We start from the raw sequence: 27668 nt of genomic DNA on the forward strand, positions 1-27668 counted from the left end.
AATTCTTCAAATTTTAATTTGTTTTCACACACAGAAGTATTTCTAAAATGGCATTACATTTAAATGCTGCTTATCCCTTAGTTTTTTCTCAGTATCTTTCCCCTCGTTTTGATGTCTAATGCCTCAAAACAGTCACAGATGCTCGAGGCTTGTGAATTCAAGATAAAAAAAAAATCTAGAAAAACCTAAGTAGAAACAGAATACCTCACTTTATTTGACATTGCTAAAAACATATCAGCACAAATGACTGAGCACTGTTGGGACTGCAGGATGAACAATCAATAGAGAAAGAAAGATAGAGCCACGCTCTGCCCCTGGAACTGCAACCAACAGCCGAGATACTATTTTTTGCAATGGTTGACTAAATATGGTCAGGGAAGAGAGAGGCAGAAGAGAGTCTGTTTGCCTGGGAGTGGATGTTTTGAATGCTTAGCTGCCTATAAAGCTGAAACAGTTTTGCTCGCTCACTCTGAGAGGCAAATAGAGCCAGTCGAAATAGCATGTATGTGGGAGCCTTGACCTTAACAACATCTATTCGACATCTGAAGACAGAAAATAGCTACAACAAATCTGGCTGGAAACTGAAACCCAAGGAAGAAGAGAGACGAAGTGCAACATCTGAAGTGAAGGAAGGGGGGAATACTTTATGGGGGGGGATGCAGGTGCATGCTTAATTTTTAAGATTTCGTGAACATTTTTTTCGTTGTTTTCAACTGACAAACAAGAAGACTTTGTCCTGCTTTGGGTTTCCTAGCAGCCTTACCCTGGATATTTTACTTTCAGTCTTGCAGCCACAAGGAACTTGTTTCCACGCATCCACATAGCAGATACCCATTAAAATTCCTGTTTACGTTTTAGATATAACTATTTTAGAAAGTGAAATATGTATTCACTTTCACCTTCTCACTGCTCCCCCTCCCACATAATGAAGAGCTGAATCAGCGAATAGAGTGAACACTCAAGATGAGATGGCTGCTGCTGATGTCTCTCTCTAGGTCACTCTCTTCCAACTGCAAATGCTGCATGATAAGCTTACAGGTAACAGAGCATTAGAAGTCCTGTCTGCATGTATCATTTAATAGATTGTTTTTGTTAATCTCTATTGTAGGTAACACTTATTGCCAGTGTGTTTAAGTATCAAGCATCTGTAAATTTGGAAAAATCCTATTTAACCTAAAAACTATAGACAGGTACCTGTTTGACAAGAAATCTTGCCTTAGCTATATTTTAGAACATTGCATCCATTGCTATCTAAGCAATTTCTAAAAGTATTAATTTTAGAGACATGCATCACTTTGTTCTCCCTTTCAAACCACATCTAGCTAGCATTTTGTGACCATTTTATTATAGTAAGGAAAAAGGATGGCAATGCATTAACTGCACAACACTTTTACTAAGAGAGAACATTAAAGGTATTTTATTCTTAAGCATGATTACATCCAGTTCAAATCTGAAAACAAGCAAGTTATAATTCTTATGCTGCATTGCTGTTCCTCCTTGTAGTACTGTGCTAGCTACTGCTAGGCTCTGATTTGCTCTCTATCAGCTGCACTAGCTTTTTGTCATGGGCTGCAGAAATTGAACATATATGGCTTTTCTCTTGCCTAACTACCATTTAGATGTTTTACTCAAGCTTTTCTCTAAATTAATACTTATGAGAACCTATTTCCTTGTTCAGATCACGAATCAATGTCACAAATGCAATTAAGCACCTTTCAAAACTGTTATTTGTACATTTCACCTCTTAAAAAATAGCTGACCCCACAAACTAATTTTATAGGTTTTTGCCACCTGATCTTGTAATTTCTATGCCACACTAACAGATTCAACAGAAAGAGATGGAATTAATTAGATGGCTAAATATTGCAATGTATCTGATATAGTAAATGTGGTAAGCTGGCAAATGACTCTGTATTGCAAATATAGGAACTATTGAATGAACTTAATTATTTTATAAATGTTCAGTAAGGACCAGCTCACAATGCGTGAACTAGAGCCAACTATAGGCCAAAGATTTCCCGTCACCCGCTTTGAATTTTGTACTCAGCATCATCTTCAATAACTCGATAAAAAAAATTGTGGGAGCTACAACAAACTACTAGCATTGGGATTTTTTACAAAGAAAATCATTTCCATTTCATTTGGATAATTGCCTTCAGCCTCTATAATGAACAGAATTAAATATGGATGCAGACAGCCAGCAAACCAAACTCAAAGTGGAGTACAACATCCCATTTCATGGATATAATTGGTACAGCCAACTTTTGATGAAGGCAGATTATTCTTCATATGCAAGCTTAATTGACAGTAAGAAGCAATGGAAGTCCAGACAAGTACTTGAAATCCTCATAGACAAACAATGACTTTTAATATGCTTTAAACTACTGTGCAGGTAAACTACACTGTGAATTTTAGCTTCACCAGCAGATTAAAAGAAAAACCAGTTCCTGAAATTAATTGAGAACAATTATTTTGCACTTTAGGATAAAGAAAAAATGTTTTCAGTTTCAACCGGCAATTAGCAGCTGTTAAAACCTGTCCAGAGCACATACTTCTTTATGTACCCATATGCAGATACAATATTATGGAATGTAAAGAAGTATGTATTTTTGGCAGGTATGAACTACAACTAAAAGAAAACTGAACTAAGCTGATCAAAGAATGAGGAATCCACTTTAGTCGTATTTGGGTGAAAGGATCAGGTGAATAGTAGTACAATTTGTGAAACATTAACATTTGTCTAAGTGTTGCATATATCTTCATTGTCAGAGCAATATTGGTTGTAGAAGCAGACACTTTATTTTCTGTCCTAAATCTATCCTAAGAAAATAAAATCAACACCACTAGAATAAACAATAAAAACACGACACTTGTGTAAGCATGTAGGAGTGAGAAGATCACTACTAATCAATTGAGGGTCATAACCTTTTTTAAAAAAACATTATTTAGCTGAAAACTCAGGGTAAGTGGATTTGATATTATGGCACAATGACATCTGGGCCATAAGGCACCATATACTTGCTTATGCTGCAAGCAGCCATATCTAAATTCTCATTCAATTCATGTGTAAAGCTTTCATATGTCAGCAACCAGATGTCTTTAGTTCCCAAAGGCTTGTTTTCAAATATCAGAAGAATGCTAATTAAAGTTTTGAGAAATTTAAAGATGGTAGATTAAATCTGAATATCATGAGGCAAAATTTGAACCACAAAATATGAAATTATCTTGTTATTTGTTAAACAGGTTTTTTGATGAAGAGTTAAGAACTGAAATGCTTGCTCTACCCCTAAACTATTACTTGCAAGAACCAGGTAAAAACTGAAAAAACAAGAGCTGAAGCCTTAAAGAAACATTCATAATCCATATATTAATTCAGCTCATATTAACATTTCAAACAATTCATAAGTAGTACAGATTCTCAAAATCAAATTCTAGCTGTTACTAAATGAAGTAATGTTAAAAATATCAAAAGTTTTCAAATTTGGATTATATTAAAGATGTGAATGTTTCTCATTATGTAGATTTGAAATTGAAAGTTATGGTTTTTGTGTATGTTGCAAGCATATTTTGTTTTAGCCAGCAACCAATATTTAAAGATAGTTTGTAAAGCAACGCTGGTATTATAACTAACACTATAATCAACCAATTTATAATCTAAGAGCAGAATTCACTAGCAGCAAAGGAATCAAACCTTGCTTATTCTATGAAGAACTGCTCATTTCTAGAAATAGGGCACCTGAGCAACAAATTAAAGATTAACTTTTGAAGGCTCACATTCTTAAAATTGAGCATTAACATGAGTCAGACTTTGCACCTTTTCCTGCACCAGTATTGTAAACAAGCAGCAAAACAAACCTTAGATAAAAATCGCATAGAACTCGGTAAAGTCTTGTTTCTCTTAGAACATAGCCACACTATAATGCCATCCCCATCACTTAGGTCAGCTGTTGAATTCTAGCTAAGCACAAGATGAACTCTGGACATCTGCTGACACAGTTGTAATTCAAACATCTCAACCATTTGACTGACAAGGATAACAGATGCTGACATTATCAAATGCTACCATGCTTCTTTCCATGGTCACTTTTTATCCTGATATAGCCAGTACATGAAACTATTGCCATCCAAAAGAACACTCGAGCAGCTGGACCTGTACAACAGTTTCCATATAACTGATAAAAATAGATACCAGTTTTATTGCTGCTCAAGGTTTAAGCCAAATATGTGCCGTTTCTATATTTAATAACAAGGAATGAGTGCATATTTACAGAAATCTCATCACCACCAGGGCACTTTGCAACAAAGCTGGCAGGATACATTTAATGTATGCATTATTAATATATAAGTTGAATATTACCCTTCCTTTCAATTGGCTCAATGTAAGCCTTTAAATATCATATTGATTTACTGCATGTACTGACATTTCTTCAAAATCAAAAGTGTATGCACTTTTAACTCTGATATCAAGGGTTATGTATTATGATAATTGAAACAACAGGAGAGGTAAGAACTGTTTATGTAAAACACAAACAAACACACACACACACACAAAGTTTTCTAGATTGAATGAACATTACTACAGAAAAGGCCTTATAGAACACAGAAATATGAACCAAGGTTGTTCCAAAGTACAACTATAGAAGCATTTGTCAAACACCACTAGCAAGCTAACATTGCTCCTTCTTCACCTTCCCGTAATCAGTTCTCTGTCAACAGCTGCTGTAATTAAATGTGGCAGTAGCAAACTAATATAAAAATAGTATTCTCTTTAACTGAAGTAATCCCCTTGGGAGATAAATATGATACCCGATAGCCAAGAGAAACACATTACTAGTATTAAATAGTTCAACATTCACAAGAACATTCAATTTTAAGGCCATGACTTAAAATCTTCTTTTATGAATCTTCCATTATGATTAGAAGTTACGATCACAAAAAGCATACAAAGAGAACGAAACCAACTATTGAAAGCCACGAAAGTGTTTTCTCCTATTGTTTAACATTTGGAGTTTCACTTTTTTGAACTTTTTATTATAGAAAGATGAGCCATTTGGGGAAACTTTGGAAAATTGTAAAGGAATATATATTGCATGCAGATCTTGTATTCTTCACACAATAACACTTTAATGAACACAACATGGAAACAATTGTATGCCTCTTAAACTTCAATGCTTTGCTAAAGCTGGTAAAATGGAACCAAATCACTTGTTTAATGGATTTGGTCCCCTTCAACCAGCTGTAGCTATGTATTGATCACTACAGGACAAATGCTTTCATCAACAAGATATGTTAATAATGGAAATAAGAAAATATTCAAGAAAAAGAAGGCTTTTTAAAAGCAGTCAAGCACATGAATGCAAACAAACTATCAAAAACTGACCACCAGCATCTATTCCTGGCAAACATATAGTAGGGACCTCACTTCCAAACCAAAATCCACAATATTGGAAATTGTGTCTCATCCGCACATTCTTATTGTATATCAATATGAATTTGAGGTTAACAGTTTCTCTTGCTTTATGTCACTGTTTTTTTTTTTAAAAAAAGAGTAAATGTATGTCAGTTCTTAGAAAATAAATGCAAAATACATGTAAATATATTTGTGCTACAATTCCTCTATTTTAATACTATCTTTGTACAACTCAAATTAAGTTTAAAGAGTAGCAAGCATTCACTAAGACCTCTTTTCTATTGTGTTCTACAAAAATCAACAAAGATGAAAATGAAACTAGAGTGTTTTTTCAACACCAAAGGGCCAATACAGATATCAAGCACCACTAGCACCACTATAAAAGTTTAAGATGAGATGAATCTGTGATAGTAGTCCTCTTTCACAAGGGCATTATGGGATCAAAAACTATCCTATTAAATTAGATCAAATTGATACGGTTAACATGCAACTATTATAGATCAAGTCATAGTTTGGAGAAAGTAACTAATGGCATTACTCCAGGGCTGAAGCAGTAGGATCTAAGACTGAGTTGATAAGCTTGTTAATAAATTCAAAGAAGAGTAGGGGAAAGCATTGAAAGCAGTCTAATTTTATAGTTATCACATGACTAGAAGTACAAGGGAAGTAGAATAGCTTTTACTAAAGCTTTAGGAAAGCAATCGGTGTCCAGATAAAAAGTAATTGTGTAAGCAACGGGAACAAATTAAGCAAACCTAAGTACACTGTAAACTTAAGTACATCTTTCTGGAAATAAATCCCATTGAGCTTAATGAGTTTAAGTTCTGAGCAGACATGAAGAGCATTCACTTTTAAATTAACTATGACCTGGTTTGCACATAATACTAAGACAATGACTTAGCACATGACGCGAAGACTGCAGCTGCTTTGCTTTTCTATCCAGTCATGCTGGTGCTGTGAACTAAAATGTGGTTTGGTTTAACATGTCATCTGAAACCAGGCTCATAGTTTCTCTTTCTTGACAAATCACAAGCTGCAAACCTTCAATAAACTTTGTTACAGCTCATGACTTGTCTGGAGCTAAGACAAACAATGCCTAAATTCACAGCAGAAAGAAAACCGGAGGAGGAGCAAAGCAGCTACAATCTCTTCTCCACGAACCAGCATGCAAAGCGAAGCTATACTTGTAAGAAATGCTAAGATTTATAGAAAAATATTAAATGCCAGGACCTTGGCATTTATTTAAACATCACCTTTTAGGGTACAATTATAGGACCCAAATTAGAATGGGAGAGATGAACTAATTGTTTCTATTGAAATACATTGTTGTGAGTTCGTGCAACATAGTTAAAATATTGCTTTCATTTTCTCTGAACAGTAGCGCACACACATACATACACAAGTCATACACAAATGGATAATATTTTTTAAATAAAAAATGAGGGCTGCACCACACAGATGCAGAGATTGTCTATGGCAAGCAAGATGTCCTGAATTATTTCTTGCCCACTGGGTCCAACTGTCCCAACTCTGGTCCCATTATGTAAGCATGACATTTTTACAGGGTCTATGTGCATAAAACTCAGTGCGTACATAACTGATGATATAAGGATCTTGCTAGTGTAATTATTTAGTTACAGTAACTCGTGGACTATTGCAATGCACTCAATTTGGGGCTGTCCTTGAAGACAATTCAGAAACTTCAATAGGTCCAAAATGCAGCAGATTACTGGCTGGGGTTCTATTTAGAAGTCTTTTAACCTCTGTTTTAAAACTGCTGCAGTGGCTGCCATTTCATTTACAGGCACCCAATTCAAGGTGCTCATATTAGTGTTTAAAGCTCAACTAAGGGCCTTTCTTTATGCCAACCTCCATCCTTACTGACCTTTTCAGGTGTTAGGATATGCAGAGGAAAGTCTCTTTGTAGTTCTATCACCAGCCGCCATATAGGGGCATAGAATCTCCTGCTCAAGAGCAGGGCAGCAGGCCATCCAAAACTATAAAAGTTTCCAAATGCTGTTTTGCACAGTGCAGATCCCATATAATCTCTTCTAGTATATATTTTTCTTAGGCTGTCTTCACACTAGTTTGCAGTGGCATCTACCAACAGGCGGCACTGTAAATGACAGGGTACCTACAGCCTTCTGAGAGCTGCAGAATTATGGCAGCAGAGAGTAGTGGAGGAATGAGGTGCTGGGAAGCATTTTCTTATGCAACTCTAATACTTGGGAAATGTGCCTTTATTTCTAATGAGGACCAGTGTCATGGTTTTGATACATCAGTTACTAGCTATTTCATTCCAAGGCTCTTCTATATCAATCCTCTTCATGGTTTCTATCAGCATACCTCAAATATATCACTTCTCGACTTATTCAGTTACCTGAATTAAGCAATGAGAATACAATTTCATTCTCAACACAATAATATAGCCATGTAGTGGTAGCCTAAACAGCCCCACATGATGGTTATTATCAGAGTCCAAAAGGAAGGAATTATGGTGGCAATCAGATAAACATGGGCAGCAGTTAACAACACAGGATAAAAATAAAGGATTGAGGTGGGATGGAAATACAAATACAGTTACATATGAAACATGTCATAATATAAACTGCACATGTGTACACAGGCCCTGCATTGTGTCTGAATAGCAGCATATATTACAGTGGAACCTTGGTTCTCGAACTTAATTCGTTCCGGGAGTCCACTCGACTCCCAAAAACAGTTCTGCAATGCTCACTTGGGCTGCTGGGAACATTTAAACCACTTAGCAACAGAAAAGCCATAATGTACAAATGTATAGTCTTTCCCACAATGAAATCTATTTTTTTTTTCCTTGATGAACTTTAGGAACTAACAAATGTTTACTGTACCTTGGATTTCCTCTTAGTGCAGCATGATGGAGAGCATTAAATCCATTGTTATTTGTAATAGTAACGTCTGCTCCAGCTTCTAAAAGTACGGCCAAGATGTCATCACGTTTTTTACTTATTGCATCATGAAGGGGCGTGTCACCCTCAGAATCCTAAAAATAGGCATTAGTTAATTCCTGCTTATACTGCATATTTGTAGAGAAAACGTCTGATGCAAAAGTTACATTTAGTAATTTGTGTTATATAAAGATTACATTTACTGTATACAGAATATAAAAACACGAATGTTAACTTGATCAATGCAAAATGTAACTTTTGATAAAATACTATGATCTTTTAATCCCCATGTTTCAGCTGAGGTTGCTTTCCCCACTCCAATAACCACCACTGGGCTATCTAAGGACTATCATGCCCTGAGGGGAGGAGGAAAAAATAGAAAAGACTGGAGAGCTGTCCATCATCTAGCTCCCTATATTTCAGCTGAAGTGGTCTCTCCTTCTCCTAAACTATTCCAGTAGGCTACTCAATACCTATCTTGCCCTGAGGAGAGGAGAAATACAACTTTCAATATAACTTTTCCCCTTTGTAGCTTCTTTTTGCTGCTTCATTCTACAATTTTAATTTATGCTTACTGTTTCTTTGTAAGGTTCATCTGAATAGCAGCATAAATTATAATGGAACCTTGGTTCTTGAACTTAATCTGTTCTGGGAGACCATTCAACTCTTGAAACCATTTGACAACCAAGGTGTGGCTTTTGATTGGCTGCTGAAGCTTTCTGCACTCAAGCGGAAGATGCGTCAGACGTTCGGCTTCTGAAAAACGTTTGCAAACCAGAGCACTTACTTCCAGGTTTGCAGTGTTTGGGAGCCAATTTGTTCATCAACTAAGCAGTTCAAGAACCAAGGTTCCACTGTATATAAAACATGTAAGTAGAGACCAACCATATATTTAAAGAACAGCAGGTATGATGAAAATGTCTAATACATTTCCATCTATGTTTGAGGAATTCCAATAGTTATTTTGTCATTTGTTTGGAAATTGTATCTGTAGTATCTGTAAATACTAAGTGTAGTTTCCACACACTATTTAAAGGACACCTCTTGTATAGTGTGTTGAAATAGTCCAATGTCGACATAACCAAAGCATATACCAAAGCATGCTTCGCTACAGCCATAAACTGGCCTGCAGGAGCACAGCTGTGAATGGAAGTGTCCCCAGACTGTAAACCTGATAAGGTGATACCTATTCCATCCAGAAGAGGTTGAACACCCATTTTCAGATCAGCTTGTTCACCCTCATCCAGTTCATTACAGCCTCTCAACATTGACTAAGAGTTTCCACTGCCTTCCTGGCATCTGATGGGAGAGCGTTGGATGCCATCAGTATACCGATATGATTGCACTCCAGATTGCACCATTGCACTCCAGATCTCTAGATAACATCTTGCAATGTAATACATCAACACATCATGCTATCCCTGAACATACATGCACTCTATTAACGATGAAGCCCTTACTGTCAGATGAAACCAACTTCATTGAAAATCTGAGACATACTGTTTCAATCAATAGCAGAAGATCCCAGAGATTACAAAAGTTGTCTGCCTATGATCTAAACTATTAAACACCACAGAAGATCAACAACTGAACTGATAGTAACATGTTCAAGTCAAATCGAAGAAATAATGGCAACAAATCAAGGTTATGATTGCATAATCAATGTTATAATGCATGTTTAAGGTCATAATTGCATATATTTCCATATACCGTATTTTTTGCTCTATAAGACTCATTTTTTCCCTCCTAAAAAGTAAGGGGAAATGTGTGTGCGTCTTATGGAGCAAATGCAGGCTGCACAGCTATCCCAGAAGCCAAAACAGCAAGAGGAATTGCTGCTTCCACTGCGCAGCGATCCCTCTTGCTGTTCTGGCTTCTGAAATTCAGAATATTTTTTTTCTTGTTTTCCTCCTCCAAAAACTAGGTGCGTCTTGTGGTCTGGTGCGTCTTATAGAGCAAAAAATACGGTACATATCAATGCATACAGCAAGAAAAACTGCTCAAATCTAACAATTATATGGAAATTTGGAGGCAGATCCCATTTTATAACTTTTATGTTATTTATGTACATTCAAAAACTCCACGTTTCCATACATTTTATTGTATCAAAACAAATAATAAACAGGAGCTTAAATTACCTGGAGGCTGGGGTGGCAACCAAAGTCCAGTAGTGTCTTTACTACTTGGAGATGACCTTTATTAACAGCAATATGAAGTGGTGTCTGTCTACGTTTATTGCGAGCATTGAGATCTGCACTGCCTCTGTGCAAAACTTCTATTACAGCTCCTTCATCACCAAAAGCTGCATGGTGAACAGCCCTGTCTCCATCTTTGTCCTAAATGATCAACATTCAGTGGAATTAGTCATATTACTCTTGCTCCGGACAATAACTCTGGCTCCTGATTAAGCACTTTCTATACCAATAGCAAACCTGTCTTATACAGGCCTTCACAACATGAATTTTGTTATTGAACCAACCAATATCTACTGATGTTTTATTTATGTTTTATGGATACTTTTACTGTTTTTATTATATTGTACAAGTTGTATGCTGCCTATATATTTCTTTTGAAAGAGAGGTTTATAAATATTTCATTAAATAAATAAATAGCCACAAAGCAAAATGCTGCAATGGCATAAAACATCACAATTATCCTAACAATTAGAGAAAGAATAAATGAGAATACTGTATAAAGTACAGTCCATGTGACATTTTGGCAAGATGTAAACAACACAAATTGCACTACTTATGCATCACACCAGTTATTTTGCTGTTAAAATGTACAACTATTCCATGTAATAGTCTAGTGAAGCTACAATGCAAAGACTAGGGCAGAATTCTATGGTTTAGGAAGGTAGCACAAGCTGCACAACACAGGTTTCGTGCCTCTTCACTTGAAAGCGCAGTCCCTATCACAATATGGATGTCTCATCTCTTGAATGGCCACTGCTAAACTATGTAATTATCACAATTTGTATTTTTCTGCATTTCATTTCCTTCTGACCTCACTGTTTACAATCCTCTCCCCAAGGTACAGGCATATATGTACATACCTGCAACTCAGGATAATACTGAATACATCAGATGAAGTGGACAGTAGTCCACAAAAGTTTATTAATATGTCTGTTGGTCTTTTAAGATGCCTCAAGGCTATGGTGTTTGCTTAAAAAGACTGGAAACAATCAAATTAAACAGACTGCAATAAAAGAAGGAATCATAAAAAGTAAAAATATTCCTTAGCCAGAAACATTTATAAATGACTGATCTGAAAGTTTAAAATCATTATGTAACACTAAGTGACTTCTATTAGTAGCATTTAGTTGACAAATTAAAGATTTAAATACCTCAGCTTCTACATCCACATTCTGCTTCAGAAGCAATTTCAAAATATCAACATGCCCATTCTGACTAGCAGCTTGCATAGCTGTGTGTCCTGCACACTGCCCATTCACCTGGAAATACATGATAAATCAAGTCAAGGCAGCTTACAAATACAGCATACATATGCTCAAGAACTGCACCAAACTATCTAGAGAACAAATTCAATATTGAATGACAATTAAATAATCTAACATACTTTACAAAAAATGTATTGAACACATTTTAATACTTGTCATTTGATGAATTGTCTCTTCAAATTCCAGTATCTCTTTCACTTACCAGCTTAGCTAAAGTAATGCACTATAAAGACCTTTAAATCTACTAAAGAATTTAAGATTTAAATTAAAATTTTAAAAATTCCAAAGGATTATGGAATGGGGTGTCACTGATCATCCTTAAAGTCATTTGGCTAGCTCGGATCAAATTCTGACAAATTATTATCTATTTAAACAGTACCAATACAACTACTTTTTCAAGACATTTTAAATGCTTATCAGTGTATCTGCAGACCCCATGATACAGGGAAATCCAAAGCAAGACAATCAGGTAAAGGCTACATGTCATCATTCCCTATTTCTTCTCTTGAATGAACCAGGGCATTCCACCCAAATCCTAGCTACTTGAAGGGGTAATTATAACAAATATTTCAGGATAAAGCTTCCTCTTCTGGGTAAGTTGAAACAATATAAAAAAGCTTTTGACAACAATACAGTGTACAGGTATCTAATGAAAGCAACAAGCTGAAGAACACCAGAGTTGGACTGATTTTCCCTTTTAAGCGCTGTACAATTAAACTTCTTCCTTTCATTCAATGCCATTATAGCTCTAACTGCAAAGATCATGAAAGGAAGGCCTATCTTTGTTTTGACCACTGAGAAGTGCCATTTTAAAAAAAAAATCTAGAAAAGAATTGGAAGTATCTTTTTGCATTAGCAGTTAAAACATGAAGTACTCACATCCACATCTGGTCTCTTAAGCAAATCTTCCACTTTGGCTACATCTCCATTAGCAGCAGCTTTAACCAGCTCTTCATTAAGATCCCCAGATTCTTGAGTTTCAAACAGTTTCTTCAATAACTGGGACAATCGCTCTGTGAATATTATAACAATTTATTTTAATACAAATCACAATATCTGAATGTTGTGTTGCACTTGAATGAACGTCAATGTATAACTCAAAAACACTCTTACGTAAACCAAACAAATTATCTATCTAAAACAATGTTGCAATTTGCTCCAGAAAAACAGCAGCAAAAACAGATCCATCACTTCATAACTTAAATATTAAGAATCATTCCCTCCAATAGTGAACTTGGGTGAGTCAAGTGCCTATCCATTTAGAAGTAAAACATGGACCAGGGAGAAGAGTCGGTGGAAGAAGATTGGAATAAATTTAAAGACTATTTACAGAAATACTGCAAAATAAATGAATGTTAGAATGATGTCGTAATGAAGTTAAGTGTTTGTTAGCAGCAATGTTATAAAGGAATATGTAAAAATGGATTGTTAACAGGTGATAATCTAAAGCTATAATATATTAAGATAAAGGATTAAGATAAACAAAGAGGGAAAGGATTTGCTGAATTAACTAATTGAACTGGAATACAAAAAAGGGAGGTGTGAGGAGGCCAGGGAAACAAGCAAACGAAAGGCAAGATATGGAAAGATTGATTTGTTTTTAACTGTTTTTATTTATTTATTTTGTACTTTGTATTTTCTTTTTTCTTTTTCTTATTTTTGTAACATTTTGAAACTTTAATAAATATCTTTAAAAAAAAATAGAAATAAAACATGGCCAGCAAACAATACAGCAGCACTTCTACATATTGAGGGTATTCATATGGCATACAGAACTATAGGACTGTACATTTAAAAATGCATATAGCCCTGTGAGATTCCATGACTTACAATGTTGAGGAAATAGAGATAACACTCATTTCATTGAGTGTTCAGAATGAATGGCAAAGGCAGAGAATTGTGCCTTTGGCTCCTACCTTTAGGTGTGGCTGGACAGCAGCACAGTATGTTTCCTCCCACTTAACTCTAAAATTATGGATTTCTCTATTCTTTTCTCTGGACAGCATTCACTTCTACTCCCCAAAGAAAAGAAAAGGAAGGTTCTAAAGGAACCTAAAGTTGAGCAGACTGTGAGAGTTTAGAAACAGGTGTATAGCCGAGGGCAGCTGAGACATGAAATGGCACCTGACTTGTCTGAGCTGCCAGTGGTTCACCCACAGTATTTGTCTTACCAGGATTAAATTTCAGTTTGTTGGCCTTCAATTAGCCTGACTGAGAACATGCAAGGAATTACTTCCACTGAAATTGCCTACAAGCTTTCTTGCACCATCTTGTGGACTGTCTAGTGCTTACTACTGATGGAACATTTTAGCTGCATCTGACCTAGTAAGGTTGCAGTCCTACAAACGATTACCTGCAAGTAAACCCCACTGACTTCAATAGGGCTTTTTCTAAGGAGGCATGTTATTTATATTCACAACCTGCTTTTTTATTCTTCTGAAGCAAGTTAGAACACCATACAACAAAAGCATCTTCTAAAATCAATTCATGTATAAAGTAAAAGCACCCAATTATCCTTCCACTCTTATCTGGAAAAAGAATAATTGACAGAACTGTTTTACATTAAGAAAATTTTATTTCCCTGAAAGTTAATGTGGTACTTTCATTAAATATTTTTCTCTTAGATCACACACCTTTCATAATTTCACATCGTGTAGACACTAACTTTCTAACTTACCCCCAGATGCATTGCTTATAGCGGAGCCTGCTGATGCTACCTTTGACACAGCAGCTGGATTGTATGTCCAAGAAGTTCCACAAACCTCTACTTTTAAGTCACTATCTGAATAGATCTGCTGGACCCTTCCAACTTTACCTAAAGTCTACATTGAAGACAAGATAGTCAAACACATTTATTATGTTACAGCTTTGTAAGTACAGATTGTCACATCCCATACTATATTTTCAATCAAACTGTATATACCCTAGCCTCCCCCAGTCTACTGTCTTCCAGAAGGTTTGGACTATGAGTTGTATCTAATGCAAGCCGAACTCAGAGTAGATGCACTGAAATTAATGAACATGACTAACTTAGGGTAGTAGACTCATGAAATTAATTGAAACTGAGTTTTTAAAACAAAAGCAAAAAAACCCCCTACAACTCCCATCATCTCTGACTTCTGGCCATGCTGTTTGCGGCTGATGGGAGTTATAGTCCAAAACTTTGATGGTACCATGTGGGAATAGGCACCACCATTGCTTGAATTGTAACAATAAGCAAAGATGAAAGCTAGAAATGTGCAGAATAGATCATCATTAAATTAAAATCTAGTTAATTTCTGTTATGTTCAGAAAGACATTTTATTTTCCAATAATTCCAGGTGTTACTTATGTGGTCCTACATCTTCCAGACCATTATAGCTATTCAAGCGCCTCCTGTTGGAATTTTTTGTTTCCTTAGAGCCAGAAAATTAATAAATTCTAAGAAAATCAATAGTTACAGCATTGTATAGTTATCCAATCCTTAGCATAAACTTAATAAATGGGAGAGGCCAGAGAATGAGAATGACAACTGTCGGTGCTCCTCTAAAAAAAGGACATGCTTTCCCACCAACTTGTCACTTACTCGCAGCACAATGGCAAATGTAAGTAAATAACTTGAAAATACATCCAGCAGAAGACACATTCTGTATTCTCCTTCCATTGAGCCAATTATATGGGGATGGTGGTCTCAATTTGCATAGGAAAAAGACCTGCCACACTTTTATTTCAAAGGGTATCACAAATATCCATAAAATCTCATTGAAGGTGTTAACAGAAATTAATTATTTTCTGGGATAAGCTGTGGTTGTAAAAGAACAACTAGAACAATTGTCCTGAAAGAGGGAAATGACAAGTCCTCTTCACATGATACTTCATTAAATCAACAAGACTAACATTTCACTATCAAATTCTTCTATTTCCAAGCTTTAAGAGACAGAATTATAGCATTATACTAGGAATTCCTATACCAGCACCACAAGACATGAGTGGACACCAGCATCCTGACACTGATATAATGGCACAATTGACACCAGCCAATTGTGTACATGAGCCAACATCTGTACTGGTGCACAGATTTCTGCCCAACTGCCACAGCAAGAATGTATAAGGGTTTTTGCACCACTCTATTAGCACAAAAACGAAAGGTTTCCCTTCAGCATTGAACGGTTCCTCATTTAGAAGAAACCAGACTTAGCTTAAACTTACAGGAAGCATTGCTTCAGCCCATTCGCCGTGTCCTCTTTGAAGCAGCTTAATTCTTTCTAGGTCATAACAAACTTGGACAAGATCACCCACTTGAAATTGTGAGGTACCGCCTTCAGCACCTTGAGCAGCATCTCCACTTCGGACAACGTTGGCTTTGGTGAGAACAGCAGGGTTAAAAGTCCACCTGAAAAGTATCAATGGCCATGAAACATTATGATGAAGTGTTTAGTGTTTATATTAACTATATAGCTACATTACTAACCAATCTTAACCCACATCTGCCAGTCTACAACTGGTTGATTTTGCAAGAATCCAATACGTCTCCATGGTTGTATCTACTAGTTTAAGAGTATCCCTCAAATGTTTAAAGTAAAATGAAAAGGATTAATGTAGTCACATTTCTGTAATAAATTACTGGCCCCACATGCTAATTCAATTTGATAACTGACTCCCAAGGCTGATTCCCATTAAGTATTCCAGGCAAGAAATAATGGCAGAATGTACCTATTGCCACTTGGATACTGAACAACAATGTCATGATCTTCATCTATGCCACAAACTGTGCCAGTAGTAGTTAAAGTTTCAAACATTCCATCAGTCCATCCTCCGTGGCCATGCTGCAAAGACTGAACAATCTCCAAGTCAAGATCAATGTTTACTAGATCACCGATCTGCAGTCCACCAGGATTTCGGTTACCGTTTTGTTCACCTAAAGTTAGAATTTTAAAAAGACAAGGTAATGTTTAGGAATCCTCATTCACTTTTGCAAATAACAAAACTACCAACTGGATCCGTTGTAGTGCTAAGGTTATCATTCTGGTAGTGCAATGATTTAACCTTGGCAGAGCAGAATTCCCTCCCCTTCTCTCTCTTGTCCACCCAGTAAATCTGGGAGCTCCCTCACAACCCTGCAAAGGAGATTTGGGAGGGAGCAGGGCAAGGAGAAGAGGTAGTATAACCAGCAAGCGGTGAAATGTATGTAGAAGTCAACTCACTAAGCAATATAGATAATAGTATCACCATTACAGCTAACAGAAGTAGCACACAGCTAGGAACTGTTAACTATGATAAATACTAGACAAAAAAGTATTTTTACCTTGAGTGGTGTCAATTCCCTACTAGGATATGCACACACACAGGGTTGTATCGAATGCTGCACCAGCAGGGTTCCACTGGTACAATGGGATTTCTGTTTCTCCTCTTCACCCCAATCCCAACTCTAAATCTGTGGAAGGGGGTCCACTCAACCACAGCTTCATAGCTCATGTTTTTGAGGATATGTGGGAAGCCAGAGGAGACATTCCATTGCACGCACAGAATTCCACTGCATCGCTGGAGCTCCAGTATTGGATACAACACAAAGACTTGAGTCGAAATAAATCACAGAGCAAAATTCAAATTATGTTACATTTAACTCACCAAGCACAGGACAGTGGTCTCTGTAGAAGGACCCTCCTTTCGCATCCTGAACACATTTAAGGTCTGACTAAAATAAAACAAATGCAGAGACAGAGACACAGATCTTTAGCTTTAAGTATCTGAATACTTAAATACTGAGCCAGAATTGGTATCACAGTAGTAATCTAGTATCTAGACCATTTTTTCAACATGCTTCCCCCTAACGTTCCTTACGTTGTATGCTTCCTTCTGTGGCCTATGGAAATTTGAAAAATAGATGACTGTGCTTTGTGACAGATACTGTTTCAAGCACTAATTCAAGAGCACTATAAAGGGAAGTGCTAGTCTTGTTGATATGGATGAAATTTTAAATTTTATATGGCATTTTTGTGCGGTTTTATGTAGTACTGTTGTAAACCACTGATATATTTTATGAATAAAATATATGAAAATAAATTAATGCTTTCATCAATCATCCTGTTCATATCATGTGCCCTCTCAAATCAGAGTCAACTCACAGAAGGCTTTGTCCAACACTATCATCCTTTGTTTCACCAGTCTAATAGTACCATGTTGTATTAAAGTTTCCCAAAATAGTCTGCAAAAGCTTAACTTGTATTTTTAAAAGTAAAAATAAACTTTCTATGCACAGTAGTTAAATAGTTTTACCAAAATTTATGGTTTCTAGAATTGTGAACAAGCACACTGAAGTATTCTGGATGCTATTTTATCCTTTACAGGATACATAAGCAACTTATTTTAAAATGCAATCACTACTGAATATACTGTAGATAGCAGCAAATTCTAGTATGTTTCTTCTTCCCTAACTCTTGCTTTCACTATTCCTACTCCAAATAGCAGCCATCTGGTGCTATCTCTGAAGCAATTCCCATTGGGTAAAGGTCATTCAACGCATGTACACGTGTGAAGCGAACAGGAAGAGTCTTCTAATCTGTATCATCTGGAACTAGAGGAATAAACAAAGGAACAGGTGGTGTATAGGCCAGCCATGTACTGTTCAAAATTTTTCTCTTTCTTACTTGAGAAAAAAAGGTCCCAAGCACTAAACTTGAGGTACTGGCAGATTGCATCATGAAAAGAATATGTCATCCACCAAGTTATATGAACACACACCAGAATGATCCAAAAAAATGAAAAGCTGCTAACAGATTACCTCAGAACCCGAACATTTATTTAAAAAATACCTCAACTGCAAGACAAAACACATATGCATTCACACAGCACGCTGTGATGTTACAAATATGCTTGCTATAATCTGACCCTATATTTCTAAGGATTAATTGAAATGCACTGCTCTTTTTACACTCCACTCACCAATTCAGTGTGATCAGAAAGAATCAAAGCATGTACATGAAAAACAAATGACTGAGCTGCTTCCAATAGCTAGACATGTCTTTGCTTAAATAGGAAGGAAGCAAAAAAAGCCTTCCAAAAGAGGATTCTAGACTTAAATGACACCTTCTATTCAGCAACAATTGTTTCAAAATAAAACTATTTCCTTCAGAATTTAGGAGAAAGGTGAATTTAAATACAACAGCCAATACAACAGGAATAAAAGTATAATCATATTTACATATTAGTTACAAAATTTTGGCACTGGCATATAGGAAACTTTTCCTGCATACGAAATAAATTGCAAGTAAGGGACAACTGAAATTAGTAAACCACTGTTTCCAAATAGAAAAGAAGGGGTGAAGTTTGATTAGACAATATTTGTGCAAACTACTAAGACTACTAAACGCAGTAACAGTAAACTGAGATTTTAGGGAAGCTTTTAATGTTTGATGTATTAGAGTATTTTAATATATATTTTTTGGAAGCCGCCCAGAGTGGCTGGGGAAGCCCAGCCAGATGGGCGGGGTAGAAATAAATAATTATTATTATTATTATTATTATTATTATTATTATTATTATTATTATTAAAAAGGGAATATTGACTTCACTAATGTTAAGAAATACATTTGACATACTATTATAACAGGTATGGTCATGTTTAATGAGTCCCATTTAACACATTACTTTATTCTGCTGAAACATAGTATTTCTCAGTTTGCTACATAGCACTGTGTCCAACTGGAGAAAAGTAAAAACTGTCCCAGTTTTGCCAAAGATTCTGTAGTATTATTGGAATCACATGGGAAGTTCACTTCTAAAACTTGAAATTTAGTCAAACTTCAAAGAGCACTAAAATACTACGAAACTATCCAAATGTTTACTACAGCCTAGGATGTAAATAAATTAACATTATATTAGGGAACTAAACTCTTTTCAGCAATTTTCTCATTTATTTTGTTGTAAATAAGTATCTTATTTACAAAACTAAATACCTCTGATTGGAATAGAAGCTAGCTCATAAGTTGTAAGTAGTTTGCATGTTTAATGAACTGAGACCAGACTTATGCATATGCATGAGTTGTCCCTACAGCTGTAGGAACAATGAAGTGGCTAATAGCATGCAAACTGACAGAAGGATATAACAAAAGAAGATAATAGCACAGCGCAAGCCATTTTTACTGTTCACCCATGAAGCAATTTTACTCTTTGTATTGCTTTACTCCTTACCATGCCCTCAAAGCCAACTCTGTAAAGGTTTTTAGCGCCATTGTCCCATAAAACATATGCTGCACTGTGTGGACTTGATGCACTCCAGTCTTGGATTTCAGTGACCTAGCAAAGTAAAGAAGAGGAATGGGAGTATGTTGCCAAAAAAGTAAATAATCTTTATCCACAACATATAGATAAGAATGCTTCCATTTATTAATCATTTGCTTAAAACAGTTGTGCAGCACGTTTGACTTCCCAGATGTTGCTGAACAACAACTCCCACCATCTCTGACCATAGGATGTGCTTGCTAGGGCTGATAGGAATGGAAAGCCAAAGGTTACCGCGTCCTAATTTAAGACATTTATGTGCTACCTGTTGAAAAAGTTCAAGACAGCCAAGAAACAAAGTTATAATATATAAATAAAATTACGAAAAACCCCAAAAAACTACAACATCAAAAAAACACACTACAACATCATTATTTAAAAATACATTAAGGCAGCACCAAAAAATGGAAAGATAAACCCCTTAACAGCCAAAGGTTTTCAAAAAGGAAGCTCTTCACACGGCATCAGGGAATGGCCAAGGCGGCTCTCTCTCTGGGAAAGGAGTTCCAAAGCCTGGGCCCTGTCCCCCCAAAGCCCTCTTCTCTGCTCTTAGAAAATTTTGGAACACACAGGAGGGTCTCTCTTGGTGACTGAATGCTTGCATATCAGCAAAGCAGCAAGCCAAGTTATGCCTCAATATTTACAAACATTTAGAGGAAGAGTCTTAATTTTCAAACTAAAATCAGCTATAAGTACCATGTATTTCCTTAGACACTAGAAAACAGACAAACCTCCATTTTATGTTTTAAACCAAGTAACAAAAGTGGAGCTTTCCTTCAATTTAAACATTAGTGAAGTAAGCTTACACAAAATATAAAAACACTGGACAACCAATAAATTCACAACATAGCAAATCGTAAAACAGCTTAATTTGTCTTAAAAACCTAGCATATCAAGATAAGCATGATTTTATTTAGGAAAGGCTTTAACACAAAGAGAATTTCATTAAGAATGTGTACACCTCATGCACACATACCCGGATCCGATTCAGGGCCCAATCTGGCACTTCAAAGCAGCCTCAATCCAGCACATCTAGACCAGATCAGGGTTTAAAACACTAATTAAACATGCAATCATGGGGAGTAGGTGATGTATGCATCTCCTTCAACCCCTTGACTCCCCCACCCCCTTTGGATAGGCCCTGGATGCTCTGGGCAAGCACAATCCAACATGGGACTGCCTCAACCTACTCTAGCTAAATGCCAGGTCAACCCAAATTGGTCTGGGATTCAGCGTGCGCCAGTGTACAGTTCTAAATTATGTATCTGGGTGCCACTACAAAAAAGGCACTTTCTGTACTCAAATAGGTCTGATTTAGTGAAAGGTCAGAGTCTAGAATGAAGATCCCAAATCCAGTTGGAGAGGTTCATATGAGCATAAAAGGTAAAGGGGCCCCTGACCGTTAGGTCCAGTCGCAGACAACTATGGGGTTGTGGCGCTAATCTCACTTTATTGGCCGAGGGGGCGGCGTACAGCTTCCGGGTTATGTGGCCAGCATGACCAGAGCAGCGCACAGAAATGCCGTTTACCTTCCCGCCAGAGCGGTACCTATTTATCTACTTGCACTTTGACATGCTTTGGAACTGCTAGGTTGGCAGGAGCAGGGACCCAGAATCCAAAAGCTGAAAACTTGGCTCTGTCAGAGGGAGCATAATTCTATCCTGTTCAATAGAATTCCCTACTAACAGTACCTCTACCTTGTCTGGATTATGCTTCTATTTGTTTGCCCCCATCTATTCCAGTATTGCCTAACAATGGCTTGGGGTGTCTACCACCGCCCTGGAATTATCTGGTAGAAATGTATAAGCAGAGCTGCTACTGACATTAACAGCACTTCAGGTCAAACCTCTGGATGATCTCAGCCAATGGCTTCCTAGAGATGTTAAAAAGCTTGAGGGACAAAAAGGAACCCTGTAGTACTCTACTCACCAAAACCATGGGGCAGAGCAGCCTTCCCCCAGCACTGCCTTCTGGCATCAACCTTCCAGAAAGGACTAGAGTGGCTGCAACACAAGTGTCCTCAAGTTCCAAGTCAGCAAGCCAAACCAGACACAATACCCAGGCTGATCCAGGAGAATCAGTAGGTACACACATACCAGACACCCAAATCTATCCCTCAAAGGACAATAAAGATATTTTCTTGGAACCAGGCCAAATTAGGATGGATTCAAGCAATTGGCATTATTCAGTACTAATTGGAGAAACCACCAAGCATTTCAATAGCAAGTTTAAAGGCAAGTTAGAAACTGGATGGTAGTTAAGGGTCAGTCAGTCCCTTCACGCCCCCCATGGGTCTCAATATGTCTTCATTTACTGCATTTCCCTTAGAGAAGCATAAGCCACTTCTGTGGTCCAGGTAGTCCATGGGCGGGCTCTACTTAACAATGAGGGACCAGGATCAAGAATACAAGAATATATACGTAGACTGTCCATGTCCTCAGTGTACCTAATGTATCATCTAGACATGTAACAGTGGAAAAGTAACCACTATAACATGACTAGATGGTACACTCACTATATCCATATTTGGCTCTGCTACTATGATGAGATCCAAGTGGGTACAGATACTAGCAACTTGACCTATAAAATGTATTGACAGCCCCTCTTCCAGAGGGGGATGAGGGCCTCAGCAGGATTGTCAAATACCTCAGCAGAAAAATCCCCCAGACACCAAGAATACATTTGAATCTGTAAATGCCCACAGGTGCATCACTGCAACAGGTCCACCAATTCTGAAGAATTATTTTGTGGCCTGTATTAACAACATAACCAGATATTGAACTGTGCACGACAAGGGAGTTGTCATATTCTGAACTCTTACTTTGCCTCGACGTCCATTGCCGCCATCCTGATCTTCCCATTGCCAATCAACTCCTCGTACCACCCTGGCACCTGTGAAGATTCCTCTTGCAGTGATTTTCTTTGATTTACGGCGAGACTCCAGCAACACTCTAAAATTTAATATCAAATGGTAAGTTACAAGAAATAAAACAAGTGTAGTGTATAAAAACAAGTTGTTCAATAGCAAAACAAGTTAAAAACAAGTTGTTCAATAGCAAATCTTTAATTTTCAAGAATCAAAAGGAACTGTTTTGATTAAAACCATGGGCTCCTTTGCAAGAATGTATGGGATAGAAATTAAATAAAAATAAATTTTAACATGTCTTAAATTTCAATACATTGGACATCTCATTATCTGAGGTGGTGACAAGACCCTTCTATATCCAACACAGTCTCATAATTAGGCATTTTAATGAAAATGAGCATTTAAAACATACCTTTCACTTCCTGGTGTGGTTATTCTGTAAAAGCGATGTCTAAGGTGATGTTTATCCCCATGATAACACACAGTGCATAAGTCATAATTCGTGCATTCTGCACATTTCCATCGAATACCAATTATTGGTTGTTGGCGACACGTATCACACATTGTTCCATCATGTTTAATTCCTGTGGAAAGGAATAGAGTTAGAACAGTATTTTGAAATTCATATATGCAAGCATATGCAATATACAAGAGCACATGCATCAACAGCATATGCATACACAAAACAGGTTGCTAAACAGCCAAGGTTTCCCCACCACTGCTCCATGTAACTGAGAACACTGAAAAAGCACCACAGCTGGTCACTGAAGGCTGCAATACTCAGATGTTCTCAGATGTAGATGGCATTAAACCACTCACCACGTTAGCTACTCTATGATACAATGGAGACAGTAATGTATTATCTAAATGTGATATCTCAATATATCAGAAAGTTTTTAATCGCTAGAAATGAACTTATTTGAAAGGAAGGGGACAAAGCATTTTAACAGTGCAGTCCCAAGAGCGTCTACTCAGAAGTAAACCTCACTGAGATCAGGTTAGTATGCATTAAGTCAGGCATCCTCAAACTCGGCCCTCCTGATGTTTTTGGCCTACAACTCCCATGATCCCTAGCTAGCAGGACCAGTGGTCAGGGATGATGGGACCTGTAGTCTCAAAACATCTGGAGGGCCTGAGGAAGCCTGCATTAAGTACTCTCAGATAAGTATGTATAGCAAGGGTGGGAAAACTTCTTCAGCTCAAGGATCATATTCCCTCGTAGCAAACCTTCTAGGGGCCATGCACCTGTGATGGGCAGGACCAGAAACAAAGGTGGACAAAAGCAACTGATGTCTTACATTTGTACATGTTACATTCCAGCCACACAAAAATCAGGTCTCTCTATATACCCCCAACACATCGCAGCCCCAAACATTTATCACAGGCCAAAGGTACATTCCAGCCAGGCAAAAACATTCAGGGAGGTTGCAGATCAAGGCTGACAACAGGTGTGGGAGTGTTGGTCAGATACAGGGGCCATCTTGGATCCCTGGCCTCAGCTGCAATCCCAAGACTTATCCACGAGTAAGTCCCACCAAACTCAACAACCTTACTTCTAAGTATACATTCCACTGTAAATGTAATTTTCAAACTATTCAAAAATCTATTTTGAAATTCTATTAAAATACTTGCACATATTTTAAAGATATAATTCAATAGCAATGACTTCCCTTGGACTGCTTAAGTGTTAATAAAAACTTATGAAACTACTAAGGATGCTTAACATACTCATTTTAGCATGTCCAAAAAGCAACTGTCATGTATATTAACAATTCTGAAACTGCCCAATTTGTCTGATACCATTTTAGTATCCATTTATTACACTACCAATTAAATTAATTAAAAAAAACTTTTAGCTAACCTTTTCACAGAAAAATATAGCAATGGAAAAGTATCTGTCCCTCATTACGAGGCACAAACTTTATTTTCTGCCCAACTTCTTGCCTAATGGGCAAGTGTGACAGTACTGATAAAATGTTAGGTGATGTTTGTAATCAGCACTGAAAATCTCCCAAGGCAATATGAATATACACATATGCATGCCCTTTACACTTTGCATGGGATGCATAAAGTGTGGAATCCCCTATAACAAAGACCACACTCTTATGCACATTTACTTGGGAGTCACCTTATGTTCAATAGGGGCTTCAGAGTAAATATACATAGAATTGGGCTCCATTATAAGTTAATATGCATAATCTGAGAAAAAAGGCTAAGAGTATTTCAATTAAAAAATTGAGCAGGAAAATGTACAAACCACCTGGTTTTGCTTGTTACTATTTACTGAGAGGAATGTAGTTTGTTAGCAGTTTTGAAATGTCAATTATACCACAGGCACTAAAAACCACTTTGTATCTGTCAAAATAGGAACATCTGCCATAAACATTCACTTGCAAGTTTACTGCTAGAAGGAAGATGCTCAACACAGCTGCATTCACTTTCAAAGAACTCCTCTTTCAAAGTTATCACAGTCAAAGGCTACAATCCAGCGCACGCTTACTTAGAAGTAGGCACCCCTAAAGACCCGGGGGTGGCTCTTTTGATTAAAGCAGCCAAGGATCGCCCTATAAAATCCCAGACCTAACACCACCAACTGGGAAAAAGTTGCAAGGAAATGAAGACTTCCTTTCAACAACGAACGACAAGGTTAAATTTGTAGGTCCCCATTTTCAAGAAGACAGTCGTCCTCACTGTGCTTATTGCAGTTTTATAAATATAAATTTTATTTGTGCAAACAAACACAAATACCAAGGGCCTATGCTCAACAGAAGCAATAGTTCTACGCATTCTGGCCTGTGAGCAAGCCCACCTGCAGTCAATGAAGCTGACTTGCTAGCAGAACGAGCACAGGGTCGCGCTTGTCGCCCCTTCTGCGCTGCGTGGCATCCCCACCCGTCCGTTTCCCCCCGAGTCACAGCTTTGGGCGGGGGGGGGGGGGGGCGTGTTGTAGGAAACAGAGTTTCCATCACAGTGAAGTGCCAGAGGGCGGGCAAGCCCGTCGCAGGCACCAGAGGGCCGCCTGGATGTCTACCGACTACCCAAGCCGGCGCCCCGACGACGCGACGCCAGCCACGGGCAGGGCGAAGCGACATTCCTCCACGAAGAACAATAAGCCCTCTCTCTCTTTCGAGCCTTGCTGTGAAGCGACCCCCGTCCCACACTCCCCCCGCTCGGCCTCGGCCTCCCTCTCACCGGTGGGCGCGCTGTCGAGGATGCGCAGGTCGTAGGCTCCCGAGCAGCGGTAGTTGGCGGCCGTGCCGTTGTCCCACACCACGACCACCTCCTCGGGGCTCTCGAAGCTGCGCACGGTGCCCACGTGGCCCTCGCCGCCGTCCTGCTTCCCCCACTTCCAGTCAGGCCCCCTCACGACCCGGGCCCCGACGCCCTCCACCATCACGCGGTTATTCCTCGAGTTGCTCATCCTGCCTCAGCGCTTTCGCCCGACCGCGGCCTCACGGGCCGTTGAGGCCAGTAACGGGAAAAGAGGGAGTTGGGAGGAGGGCCCGAAGGCTGCGTCCACTTCGACGCCGGGGGGCAACAAAGGCGGCGAGCCAGAGCCAGAGCCGGGCCGGCCGGTCTCTCTCACTGGAAAGGGGTGGGGTCGGACGCGGCCTCCGCCAGCGGAGCGCGACGCCTGCAGCTTTACTGGCCGGCTGGCACCCCCCTTTCCCCCCGCGATGGTCTCTTCCCCCGCGGAAGGCGCTCGCGCCGCTCCCTACAGGTTCCAAATGCAGGGGCGAACCCGGCGCTTCAGCTGATCCATCCGGGCACCATGGCGGCAGCGCCACCACGGCCTGGCGAATGGAGGAAGGGCGATGTGCCCTCCTGCGCATGCCCCGGTTCTGCCATTTTAGCTGCCGGGGGAGGGAATGGCCCCTCTCGGAACAAAGAGGAGAGGCTCCTCAGCGCCACCTAGGGAGCCGAGACGTGTACTGCGTTTTCTAAAGGCGTTTTCTGTTTCCGCTTTTCCTTGAAAACTTTCCAAAAAGGTTAAACGGGGATCTTGTCTGAATGGGAAAGTGTTTAGGATTATTAAGTACACACGTATAGTTTTTCTGCTGCTGTCCATGAGGGATATAGATGCCAGGATCCCCATAACACTGCTGCCCCTTCTAACCGGCATCATCTCATCACACCGAACGCGACCAAGATCTTTCATCCAAAGCGTCCAACTTTTTCTTGATAGTAATAAAAATGTCCAACTGTTTTGATAGTAGTAAAAGTCATTTAAAGGTTATGGCTATAAAACAAGACTATTATACATCACTCTTATGTGCTTAATAGAGACAGATGCTAGTTCCATAAAATTTATGGGTTTTTGGTACAAAAAACTCGGTCCAGTATTACAGCCTGAACGTATCGGGAAAATGATACTGTATGGGAAAAGTTCTTGATGCCAGCAAAGTTTTTATTAAGACAAAAATATATAATCTCAAGAAACCTGGTATTACAGGCATGCCTTACAAATAATAATGTGTTCATTAACTTTTTTTTGTTTTGCTTTTTAAAAAGCTTTGGAGATTTTACTATTTCATCCACTGAAATTGCATTGAAAGATGTCATCCTTGCAGATACCCTTACTAATAATAGCCTGGTAATAACTTCCAGAGGACTAGCTGTATGAGTCTGTTGGTGCAAAAAGCAACCTTTTATTATGACATATATGCCTTTTTTGTACTAAAGTCCACAAGCTTTTGATTGCATGTATTGCACCAGCTGGCAGCCTTAGAAACTGTCAAACCAAAT

At 38.3% G+C, this 27668-nt stretch overlaps 1 protein-coding gene across 2 annotated transcripts in view; it reads right to left on the minus strand.

The window, feature by feature from the left end:
• The window catches only part of MIB1 (MIB E3 ubiquitin protein ligase 1), a 42497-nt gene extending 15763 nt beyond the window's left edge, over positions 1-26734 (minus strand). Inside the window, exons 1-12 of one of the 2 annotated variants that reach the window (XM_028737200.2) lie at positions 26115-26734; positions 23335-23506; positions 22878-23007; positions 19967-20071; positions 17405-17471; positions 16490-16694; positions 15986-16169; positions 14475-14619; positions 12677-12810; positions 11684-11791; positions 10476-10673; positions 8281-8432 (exon numbers count right to left, since the gene is read on the minus strand). In XM_028737200.2, the coding sequence (XP_028593033.1) occupies positions 8281-8432; positions 10476-10673; positions 11684-11791; positions 12677-12810; positions 14475-14619; positions 15986-16169; positions 16490-16694; positions 17405-17471; positions 19967-20071; positions 22878-23007; positions 23335-23506; positions 26115-26343 (1829 nt within the window). In that variant the 5' untranslated portion in view covers positions 26344-26734. The remainder of the gene's footprint in view (positions 1-8280; positions 8433-10475; positions 10674-11683; positions 11792-12676; positions 12811-14474; positions 14620-15985; positions 16170-16489; positions 16695-17404; positions 17472-19966; positions 20072-22877; positions 23008-23334; positions 23507-26114) is intronic. The other variant, XM_028737199.2, reaches the window with a different exon arrangement.
• Between the last annotated feature and the right edge of the window lie 934 nt (positions 26735-27668).

This window comes from Podarcis muralis, chromosome 8, assembly GCF_964188315.1.
Source record: "Podarcis muralis chromosome 8, rPodMur119.hap1.1, whole genome shotgun sequence".
NCBI lineage: Eukaryota > Metazoa > Chordata > Lepidosauria > Squamata > Lacertidae > Podarcis > Podarcis muralis.